Source organism: Pygoscelis adeliae, unplaced genomic scaffold (genome assembly GCF_000699105.1).
Source record: "Pygoscelis adeliae isolate BGI_AS28 unplaced genomic scaffold, ASM69910v1 Scaffold404, whole genome shotgun sequence".
Taxonomy (NCBI): Eukaryota; Metazoa; Chordata; class Aves; order Sphenisciformes; family Spheniscidae; genus Pygoscelis; species Pygoscelis adeliae.
This window is the reverse complement of record NW_008824598.1, coordinates 388,902-400,898: the sequence shown is the minus strand read 5'-3', so window position 1 is coordinate 400,898 and position 11,997 is coordinate 388,902. Positions and strand designations below refer to the sequence as shown.

The following is an 11,997-nucleotide window of genomic DNA, read 5'->3' as shown; positions in this document are numbered from 1 at the left end:
GTTCCAGAATAGGAAGCAGGTTTCCAAACCATTTCTCTTTTTGACTTCTGCTGTTTCAGATGTAGAAACTGATGCATCTTTCCTCTAGTGCCTAATCTTGTTCATTGTTTCAGGGGGAGGAGGATAGGAGGGAGGAAAAAGCTGGTCTACCCGAGGGTGGGTGGGAGGGGAGTATGGGAGGGAGGTGGAGGGAGAGAGAATTAATTCAGTGGTTGGAACTTGCACTGTTCCTCCCGTTTTGCACAGAGCAAGAAAGCTGTGTTTCCATGTATGACCAGATATGGTAAAGTTAGTTGGATACGGATATTGGTCAGCTTAGGGCTTCTGGATTGGCTGCTAATATAAACAACATGGGTGAGGCTTTTAAGATATACTTTTCTTAATACTTTAAAAAGAATGTATTACTGTTTAGTAATTATTACAGTTTTAATGGCAATCTTGTGAGCTTGATTCTATATGATACATGTAAAATGCTTTGTATTGTAACATCTTTAGATATTAGTTAAAAACCTTATTCCTAATAATGGGGAAGTACCCTTTTTGTTTTAGCAAAGAACCACCCCCAAACCTCAAGTTTTAACTACTCCAGTCATTATGAGCTTTGAAGTCTGCTGAAGTCATATGAGATATGTTTGGAATAGCTGCCAGGTCCGAACCCCTAATGCGCTTTAAGTGTATGGGTGCTTTCCCTTTCCCCTTCTCCTTCTCCAGTTGATTTCAGTTACATTAAGATAGGAAGAGTCTGGCTCTTGGCAAATACAAACAAAGTAGCTGATCATCTGTTTCATGTACAAGTGGATGTTATTCTGGCACAGAGAAATAGAAAACTTCTTGTGTTAGATGAAGAAAACTTTTTTTTTCTATTAACCTGTCTGTGTTTTGTCATCTTGCTAATTTCCCAGTGTAAGTGCACAGGTTGCCTTCAGTTTCCACTTCTTTCATTTTGGGTTTGTTTGGTTCTGTTTGTTCTTGTTATTTGAAAAAACAATGCACACAAGCTTTCTCATTACTCCTTTGTTTTTTACATATTTTCATATACTAACCCTATTGGTATAACATACTTGATTTCTTTATTGCTGTGCATCTTTCTTCCCGTGTCCTGTTTGTGTTGCATCTACAGTATCTGTGAAGGAATTATTTGTGTTCACCGTGCTTTTCTGCATGTATGGTAGAAGTAAAGTCTGTATATTGCGAATGTTGTAATGATGCCTTTTTATATATATCTCTCCACCTGGAACTTGAGACTTAGAGGAAACCTCTATTAGTCTGTGGGTGGGCAGCGATGCTGTCAAACCAAGGCTCTGCATAGTCAGTCAAGAAAGACTTCATTACGTATAACCTCACCTGCATATTGGTGACATGGTTCCTTGCTGACAAACTTACTATATTTGTCTACACCAGAGATGGTGTGCCTTTGTTTAATGGACCCATCAGAACTAAACTGGAATGGTCATTTTGAGGGAAAAAAAAAAAAAAAAAAAAAATTATAGCCTCATAAAGTATTTGGACTCTGAGTCAGGGATACTTCTGTGTGGGAAAAGGGTGCACTAGTATAATTAAGTCCCCTCACCTTTTGAAAATGTCTGGTCTCCATTAAATATCTAGAACTGGTTAAAAAAAAGGCAAACCGAAAACAACTGTGTGGCTTCACTAAGCTGCATGTAATAATGTGGTGAGTTGTGTATGAACAGTTACTTCGTGAAGGTATTTTTGGTGGAAAGGACATAGACTGCCTTCTCTTAATACAATTTGAACTGAAAATTCTTTCTAGAAATTAGTGTATTAATTTCTATTGCTGTGATTCTTCACTGGTTCATACCACACTTTTTTTTAACAATACAATATATACAAGACTTGTTGCTATTGTTTTATTTGTCCAAAATACTGAAGCACGGTTTTATTAACAGCAGTTTCTTTCTGACTTGTTACAGTATCTGCATTGTTCTAGTTTTCTGTTCTTATTTGTTCCCTGATTGAATCAGCTTTTGCACAGAGTTCCAACTGGCAAGAGTACAGCTTTAACAAAAGTTCAAGCTGTGCATGAGGCAGTTGCATCCCCTATTAGATGCTAGGCTAGATTAATGACTTTAGTGGTGCTGAATCCATTTTAGCCCAGACTTACAAGGAAATAAGCAACCAAACCAGGTTTTCAAATGTTTCTTTAACTATGTTGTTTTCTATCGACATTTAGCAATAGAAAGAGACTGAACAAAGCATTTACTGATTGTAGTTGATTTTCCTTATCTCTTACAGAGAATCAAGCAAGAGTCAAAGAATCTGATTTGTCGGACACTCTTAGTCCAAGCAAGGAGAAAAGCAGCGACGACACTACAGGTAAGCGTTTAACTGAGATTTCTGTAACATCTAATTAGTTTGCTCATGATTAAGTGATTTAATTCATTTTGTAAAAGAGCGGAGAACGTGTGTATTATGTGGAGCCAGATACAAGCTTAGAGCAGTATTGTCCATTTGTGACTTTGTAATTAACTGTTGTAAAGTGAGAAGAACATAAAAGCTTGTCTTTGCTTAAAGAATGCGTATATGAAAATCATCTGCAGTCTACTTGCTCTCTGAAAGGTGTGGTGGGTTTTTTTTTTTAGATGCCCAAATGGATGACCAAGATCTAAATGAACCTATTGCTAAAGTAGCTCTTCTAAAAGGTAAACAAATTTGGTTTTGTAACTTTAGATGCATAATCTGTGTGTGTGTGTATATATATTTCTATCTTTTTGGCTACCTGTTTTTTATCAAATGTGCATTGAAGTAGCGTGCTGAAATTCAAATGTTTTAATCATGGTAGTATGGAAGAGTTACATTTAAATATCAGTAATGATTCCTTTGGGTGATGTGGTACAAAAGCATACTTCTGAGTGTTAGTATAGAAATAATTTGTGCTTAAAGCTAGCTTCTGCACTCACCAACACTGTTCTAGGAATTTACATGTTATAACTTCAAGCAGAGTTGAGAAATAGTTCCAGCATACGCTTAAGTTAGGGCTTATAGCTGTGGGGAGAAGGCATTGTTCCATCACTGACATTTTAAGCATTGCCGAATTCTGCTTGTATAGTTTCCATCACTGTCAGAAATGCTTCTGTTAGTTTGCACCTGATAGGTTAAAAAGAACATCTAAAATCTTTTTTTGGTTAACACACTCAAGATTTGAATTTCCTGTTGTAACTGTATCTAGAATGACTGCTGAGCCTTAGCTTTGAGCTTCGTAGCTATAAAATGAATTTTTTTACTGCTCTTTACACTGAAGGAAGGTACTTAAAACTCGATTAGAAAGCTAATATTTAAATATTCATGAGCTGAAAAATTTTGTGGGATATTAATTAGTTGTTACATTTAGCATACTGAAAGCTAATTTTATGCTTTACGTACAATTAGACATTTGATAGGAACCGTAAAATGATGCTTATGTTGGGATCACAAGTAAAAAGAATGTCACAGTTCTTCATGGTTCAGAAAACCAGGAAACCATAATGAAATTTAGGAGACCTGTAAAAGACCTTTTTTATAATTGTTCACACTTCTCTAATTTTATAATGGAAGGACTTCCAAAAATTGCATGTATTATATATGTTTCCAAACAGCAAAACTAAAACTGAGTGTGATATTTTCCAGTGGATATCAGTTCAGCAAAACAGTTTAAAAATGAGTGTTTGCGATACTGAGCATGTTGCGTTTGGGTTTTGCTCTAACGTCTGCAATTAATAGCAAGTATATTCAGTGACTTCCTATGTTAGAAGGTAGGATCTGGTAATATTGTTTGTAGTGATTATGATAGTCTTATTTTTGGTAATAAATTTGGGGTTGGCAGCAAGTTTTGTTTGAAAAAAATCGGTTAGGAAGTATTATGTTCGTTACATATCAGAACTTTAAAACAAAAATTTGTTTGGGATACACGTTAAGGAGTTTGTTTCCCGTGAGCAGTGTCACATGTACAGAATTCACAGCTGGAACAATCCTTTGTATGTAAACAGTACAGAAGAGAAACTGAATTCAGCCAGCTCACGTCAAAATTATTTTAATTTTAATTCTTATAGTTTTAAGATACACTTTTGTCTTGGCTAATTTTTCAGCCATGTAAATTGAACTTTGTAATGAGTCTCAGAATAGGCAACAACTTCAAATACCTATATTGTCATATGAGGAAAAATGTCTTATGCTGCAGACTTGACTTCTATGCATATAACTTTTCTTGTACAATATATTAATAAATCAAAGTAGTTAGCTAAACATTTTAAACACCTATACACTTTTTAAAAAAACAAGCAATCATGGTAGGTCCACTGACTTAGTGATTTTTCTACCTTTCTGGATTCTCAAAAAAAAAAAAAAACCAAAACCCCCAAAAAAACAATGCTCCCATGTAGCCAGGTGAAGACTACTCATAATTGGCTGGATTTCTTAGTTGTCTGCTGCAGACACATTAAAAGTAGTCCATCGACCCCTCAGGCTGAAAACTACTGATTCCTGAATTCTCCTTATATGCAAGTGAAGTCTTCCTAAGTTGTCAGAAAGGTTCGTTTAACAGCCCAAGACCAAGATAAGGCTGCTGTGAGCATGCTGCTTCCTGGATTAGAACAGTCTCATGTCATGGCAAGGGTCAGGTGTAGTTATACTTTCTCTGTCCAGGGTATATGAAACTAGCAGGGAGGGTTAATTGAATTCTTAAAGGACTAAAATCAAATTTTCTGTGGTAACATGGAAGCAGTCTTTTGCTAATTTGGATGTTCTCATTGCTTCATCTGTCTTTACCCAGTTGAAGATTTAAACCATAACCATTACTGAACTTTTAAGTGAATAAATAGAAAAATACCTATTTGCATAGACCGCTTTGCTATTGAATTACATATTATAATTAACTAAAATAATTGGAATAACTTTTTCTCTTGAGGCTATTTATGGGCAATCCTATTTTGCTCTCCTGAGACCATTAAAAAAATATCTGTACAATGAATCATTTGCCCTCGTAATTTTTATGAAGAGCCTGTAAACCTGCAGTTTTGTTTGAGGTTTTGTCGGAGAGTACTTCATATGCTTGACTTTGCCCTAAAAAGGATCTTATTTGCCACAGAAAGACTTTCAAGTGGATTTGTTATGCAGCCATGTAATTAAGGAAGAGTGAGAACATTTCTGATCTGGCAGCTGTTTGGAATGCGGAAACGGCTGCTGGAAAAGGCAGCATTCCTTTTTGTTTAACTGTTGGAATTTACAAAACAAATTAATGGAACAAGAAAAAGATGACACTTTTAATTGCTGTAGTTTCCTCCAAGTGTATTTTCCATCAATAAATTTTGAGTGCATTCAGGATTTCTTTCAAATTTCTACAAGTCGGAATCTGGCAAAGAGTGGAACAGGAAAAGCTGTCAGATTAGAAGAACTGCTTTTTTTTTCCCCCCACGAGGTAAACAACTTTATTATTCATTAATAACAATTCCCTGGATGCTTCTATTTAGACAGGCTATTTGTGACTACTTATTGCAAAGTTAAACACAGGTAAATGTTAAACAGATGGAAAGGAGCAATAAATGTCATTGGAAGGTTAGTTACCTTGTTCTTATCAACGTCCTTATATTTTCATTGTAACTACAAGACTGATCCATGGAATCTTAATAAAAAGTGTTTTCAGTTGAGGGTTTGCTGGATAGTGGTAGTTTACGTAAGAAACTTTGAAAATCAGCAATGGTCTGTTGATTCAGAAAGTTTGGGAACTATTGCTTTATGTTGCAGTAGCCGAATACTTTATTTTAAATATATGATACAGTTTGCTTTATGTGGATCTTATGAAGCTGGAGAAAACTCGAGGTTTTAATTGTTTATCTGACTTCACCTGAGTACTCTGAAAATAGTCATCTGAAAAATTCTGCAAAATTCTGAAAGTGAACTACTGTGAGACTTGGAGAAATACCAGCCTGCTTATAAAGCTGTTTCCACAGGCCAGGCGCATACAGAGAAGGGATCAATTGAGACCACAGCCTATGTGTGGTTCTATATCATCTCTGTTATCAAAACAAAAGTGTAAAGGCAAACATACAAGCAGAGCTCTGTTAATATCTTCATGTTTGTAAATATTAATTTAATCTGAGCTTTGTTTTTCTTTTGGTTTTATTGAAATTTTATTTTATAGATCCTAAAATTGCAAAATACTCCTTCACACACCATCATGTTCTTTAATGATTTGGAAATGGTCACTTTTCCCCAAAACTGACCTATGGGTTAGACTCCTTTTCTTGGGCTAGATTGAAGGAGAAGTTTTCATGTGCTTTGGGAATGATTTGTACAGATCACGCTAATTTTTTTTAAGAATTTTAAATCAATAAATAAAGAGCTCGGGAAAAGAAAGGGGGGGGGGGGGGGGGGGAGGGAGGGAGAGAAAGAGAGAGTGAAACAAGGTGGTGTTAATTAAGAACCTTTGTTGTAACATGGCAAACAATCTGATCACAGATTAAAATTTTCCATGAGCTAGAATAAATGAATGAGCGTTTTCAAACTGTTGTATTTGACCTTTTTTTTGGGGGGGGGGCACCTTGTTGTAACTAATGATAGAATTCCTTAGGCTTCTCTGAGAACAGTTAGTCCAATGCTGAATACTTCTGGAAATTGCTCAAATACTTTTTTTAATTGCAGCCTTTTACGTTGGTTCTAAAACCAGGTTTTCGTGATGTGAGTTTGCTTCTTGAGAGAACTAAATCTAAGCCTGATGATAACTAGTAGGTTTATTATTTATAAATAGAGCAATCCTACTCACTAAGGAATTTTTTTCAAAACTAGAGTTAGCACAGAAATGATGTTTGCTTTGAACTAAAAGACATTAAAGAAACTTTCAGTTTGGGTAAGACTGAAAAGCTGTTATTTTCTCATCCTTATATTTCTTGGCTTTTGATTTAGAAGCATGTCATATGGAAATTCCCCTATTGCATTTGAGTAGGAAAGAGTTTTTACCTTCATTGTGCTTTTGCTAAACTGATTATGTTGTCCCACAAGTTGAGTCCCTCATCTCCTTTGAAGCAGTATTATCTTTTATGACGTGTGCTTTCATTGACTGAAAAATACTGTCCGCCAGAAAGTTCATTTAGGGTGTCTATTGTTGGATTTGGGACACTGCTTCTTTATCGGGCATGATTTGAGCATAATTTGTCAACTTTCTCATCCATTTCTTCTGAACAGTCTCATTAAGGAGGGCTTGAAGTCTAATTGCCCCAAGTCTTTAGTCATGAGAAGCTAAGAACAAAACATGTTCAGTAAAGAGAAACTTGGATTTGGAACTCTAATAAACTATGAAAGAGAAAGTATTTGGATGAAATATGTAGTCCTCTTTGTTCTTTCTGCTCTCATAATTTTGTTCTGAAAAAGTCTAAAAGCACGTGTGTGCCCTCGGCTCTATTCGAGCCCACCAATTCATTACTGTGAGAATAGGAAAAACATAGCCTCTTTTCTTAGAGGCATACAGTGTGAATACTTTAGCATGATTTGATAACCAATTATTTTAATGAAGAAAACAGCAAAAAAAAAATTTATAGTTACTTTATTGGTGACATATACAGTCAAATATGAATGTCAAGTATAATGACAAACTAAACTATAGCTTGTATGTATTTTTTTCTTATTAGTGAAAGGTCCAGACAACCAAAGCAATTTATCCTTTGGGTTTTTTATTCTAAGCAGTGTGCCTTTATCCTAAATCCATATAGTCTATAGTGGTAGATGTTTATTAACTAGTTAGCTGTGTAACACATATACCTTTTTGTTCTCCCTCTTCCAAGATGTACAGCTGAACTTTTTTCACTGATTTTCCTCTTTTATCTTTCTCACCTAACTGGCTTTATATAAAGTTTTGGCTCTCTAAAACTCTCAGTTTATTAGTGCTCTTTGTGCCTATTGAAAGATATGTTTCCGCACAGACACTACTTAAGGAAAATTTCGTGAATGAGAGTTTCCTGGGTCCAGTTCCTGGCATTGCAGATACCTGCAGGCTAGAACGTTGTCTTCCTCTTTGTTACTGCATCTAGTTTCTAGCATGTGCCCATTAGAGGACACTGCTGTTTGTTACAAATACTTATTTTTCCTCTTTTTAAATTACCCCAAAACTTCAGCTTTAGAAGTACTTAATTTGTCTACGACTGCAACTCATCTCTTATGAGCCCAAGAGGTATTTAATATGCATTTTGGCTAATACGAAACTTGTGGGGAAGAGCAAATGTTTTTATTTAGAGTTAAAACAACATGCATAGATATCTGATTGTGTTAAAGGTATACCTAATATTTTAAGACATAGTGAAAAAAATTTTAAGGGCAAAATGTAGTTTAGTATTCTCTAGGCCAGTGAATGAAATAAGGAGGGTGGACTTTTCTTCATTTTCTTAATTTTGTTTTAGAAATTTCCCTAAATTTTTCCTTTCCTTGTAGTTGTGATTCACAGAGGGAGAGGGGCAGCCAAGCCTTGCGTGGTAGCAAGCCGATTGGCAGTAGCAAACCACTTAATAGCAACTCTTTGCATAATCTCTTGCAGCTGACTGGCATTAACCAGCCTCAGTACAAGGCTGGGTCTGTACGTGTGCTGGTATGCTGCCTGCCAGGGCTGGTATGTGCTGTTAGGAGCAGGACTGTGGGAGGGTGGGCTTGGGTTGGGAGGTAGGGGATGCAGGATCATTGCTGATAAGCGTGTGCTAGGAGAGAGAAGGTTACAGTAGCTTCCTTTTAAAAATAGACAAGTTGTAAACAGAGTCAAGGATTGTCTTACACTTGTTGTTGCTTTGTTTTTGTCAATCCAGGAATTCTTGCCAATCTATATACAGTGTTTTTAAAAACTCTCCATTTCTTGTTTGCTTTTGTTTTATACTGCATGTTATATATAATGAATGTTTTAAAGTTTACATATGTTTTCCTGCTTTTAAAAGTATATTAATACTTTTGCTAATATTTATCTAATCCAATTTTGAGTTTACTTCAACTAACTTCAGATGATTTGAGTCAAAAGTCGCCAGTCATCACATGGCAGCACAAATTAAACTGTTGTACAAATTTATGATTTAAAGAAAATGTTCTTTTATCAGATGAATTGCAGGGTGCACAATCAGAGACTGAGGCTAAGCAAGAAATTCAGCAACTGCACAAGGAACTGATTGAAGCTCAAGAGCTAGCTAGGACAAGTAAACAAAAATGCTTTGAACTTCAAGGTGAGACCCATATCAACTTGGTTGTGTAGGGTATCCATTAAAATTGTGTTTATCAGGCAGTCTTAAAAGGGGGTCCAGTTTTGCTGACTGACTGTTAGATAAATTTGTTTCATAGCATTCGCATCTTTCTGCACAGAATGTCAAACTCTTGCTTTTTTTCTAAACTCTGTATACAGTCAGATTGAGCTCTGACTTTTTGGTTCAAGATAGACCAATTATCTTTTCATGGTATTGAATACATACTTGAACTCCATATATTTCATCCTTATAAAACACATGCATCTACAGGTATTGAATCATCTGTATTTCAGTCAGATAATGCACATAATTTAATGTATTCAGTGGTAGTTGTTTGTTTAGATCATCTTATCAGATATGTAGCTGTATCATTATCCTCAGCAAACTATGGATTATTTTTGACAAGAAATAGTATAGTCCAGTTTATTTGCATATTGTTCAGTGTTCTTTATGGGGTGTATTTACAGCTTTTTTTTTCTCCTCCCACACCAGTTTGCATTTAGCACACGTGGAGTTTTTGGATCAGGCAACAGATTATATTAATTTCAAATTAATTGTAATACTACCACAATAATGGAATGATGTCTTAATATTAACTTTTTATTAAACTACTTACACAGTTACTAGCTTTGAAAACTTACTGAAATAATATGATTGTTTTAATCTTTTCAGTTAAGGGAAAGTTGTGACTAAAACTAATTACAGAGCTGAAATACTTCTTACTAAGAAAAACTTTTGGGCACATTTTCACTTTCATTTATAGCGCTGTTGGAAGAAGAGAGAAAAGCATATCGAGTGCAAGTTGAAGAATCTAACAAGCAAATAAATGTTCTGCAAGGTAGGAATTTTTTTTCCCTACCCCACTCTTTTAGGGAAAATACACTGCTTATGATGCCACAGAAACAGCCAAAGCTCTAATAAACATACACTCAATTAACATTTTCCTTTTGAATTTGATTTCTTTCACCATATGTTTGAATTTTATTGTGTAATGTTTCTTGCCAATTCCTGTGGTTCTCATCATAACTTAGAAAATGCAAAAGATGTAATCTGTAACACATACTTCTTCTCCTTTCTCTCTCTTCAGTCTTTCTCAGCTTTGAATGATTCAGGGATTCTTACTGTGACTATTTTATCACTCAGAAGCACTCAGAAGTTTTAGTCTTTTTTTGTGCTACTCAGTCTCTTCACTTCATTGGTAGAATGCGCTTAAATAAATTTTTAATCGCTCCAGATCTGCATCCTACCTCAGAGCATGCAGTAAAATTTCTGCAACAGAGACACTGTCTATGCTTTTTGAAAAAACAGTATGACCAATCATGCTCTTTTCAGCCCAAAATAATTATAGCAGAATGGAATCCCATGATTTACGTAGCTTGTGTCATGTATTCTGTATCACATTAACTTGTCAGCCTGTGCATGTGAGTGAGCATATTGGTCAAGAGGCTGTCTAGCCTTAAAATCAATAAGGGTTATATTATGACTCTTCCTTAGAGCAAGCATTAGTTTGAACATCTACTAAGCCATTGATTGTTATGAAACTTGTAGGAGCTTCATACCTTGGTATCTTTGTCAGCATATCATTTGGTTTGGACCTAAAAATGGTTGGAAGGCAGATGAGCAGACAGGCAGATGGACTGACAATCCTCACTTTCTTAGGAAATCAAAATAGCTTTAGCAAATTACTTTATGGGTGGTAGTTTGTTGCGGAATGTGGTACTTGTCATATACCAGTTACACTGAGAAGCTTATGTAATAGCACTGTTTTATATGAATGTCAGCAAAGAATATTTACGTTTTTTGCCATTGTGCCTGTAAGAAAGAGGAGCTTAAATAATACTCATCTTCAGAACAAGAGGAGCAATTTAATTTTGAATCTTGTCCTGCTAATAATGAAAATTCTCCAAGTAAAAAATACTGTAGCAAAAGTTAGAAATTAGGATTTGATAGTTATTTCTATAAGAAATCTTTTTTTTTTTTTCCCCCCTCAGAAAAAGATAATTGAAGTAGAAGGTTGACAGGGCCAAACTTAACTGCAAGATGCCTCTTGTCAGTTCAGTACGTTTTTGTCTCCTGAACCCTTCTCAAGTGAGGTCTTGCTTATGTTTCCTCTTCTCTCTCCATGGTAGTTCAAAACGTTTTGAAGTTCATTGTATGCTTGCTGCTTCCCAAACTTTTAGGGGGTGACACATCTCACAACTTGAGAAAAGTTATCAGGATGTTAGGATTCTCTCTTGGCAGCCTCTATGAACTGTAGTGGAGAAAAAATATCCTGACAGCTTCATGCAGTAGCGTTTCTTAAAGTATTTTCATGGAATGAATGTTTTAGGCCAGCCAGTGCTATATGGCTTTATGTGTTTGTCATAGAGAAGTGCCACAGAAACAACTGAGATCCTGTCTCTACGTGTGGAGCTCTTTAGATGAACAGATAGGTAAAGCAAGGAAATTCAAGTAACTTGTCATTACTTATTTTAAAAAAAAAAAAGTGAAGTGTTCAGTTTAGATGAGGTAATGGCTTACATAAATAAGAGATGTAATGGAAGTTTTATTTCTAATTGCCCTTTCAAATTATATCCAGTGCTTCAGAAACCATTCCAATATTCTTGGTAGTAATTTTCCTGTGTAAGTTATTTCTACAACTCCAACAAACTTTAGAAACACTTTTATGTGTTTGGATTTTCAGTCATACCATGCTTGTTTTCACGCCTGAACATTCAAAGGGAGAGTTGTTCGTCAACAATGCAGACAGAAGGAAAAAAAACAAATTTATTGGAAACACTGCCATTTTTGATAAGCA

General features: G+C 35.4%; 1 protein-coding gene across 10 annotated transcripts in view; it reads left to right on the top strand.

Annotated features, from left to right (window-relative positions):
• The window catches only part of SLMAP (sarcolemma associated protein), a 92,648-nt gene that overhangs the window by 64,473 nt on the left and 16,178 nt on the right, over positions 1–11,997 (top strand). For 8 of the 10 annotated variants that reach the window (XM_009322301.1, XM_009322306.1, XM_009322302.1 and 5 more), the window contains 4 exons: positions 2,254–2,334; positions 2,601–2,660; positions 9,060–9,182; positions 9,964–10,038. In XM_009322301.1, the coding sequence (XP_009320576.1) occupies positions 2,254–2,334; positions 2,601–2,660; positions 9,060–9,182; positions 9,964–10,038 (339 nt within the window). The remainder of the gene's footprint in view (positions 1–2,253; positions 2,335–2,600; positions 2,661–9,059; positions 9,183–9,963; positions 10,039–11,997) is intronic. The other 2 variants (XM_009322307.1, XM_009322309.1) reach the window with 2 other exon arrangements.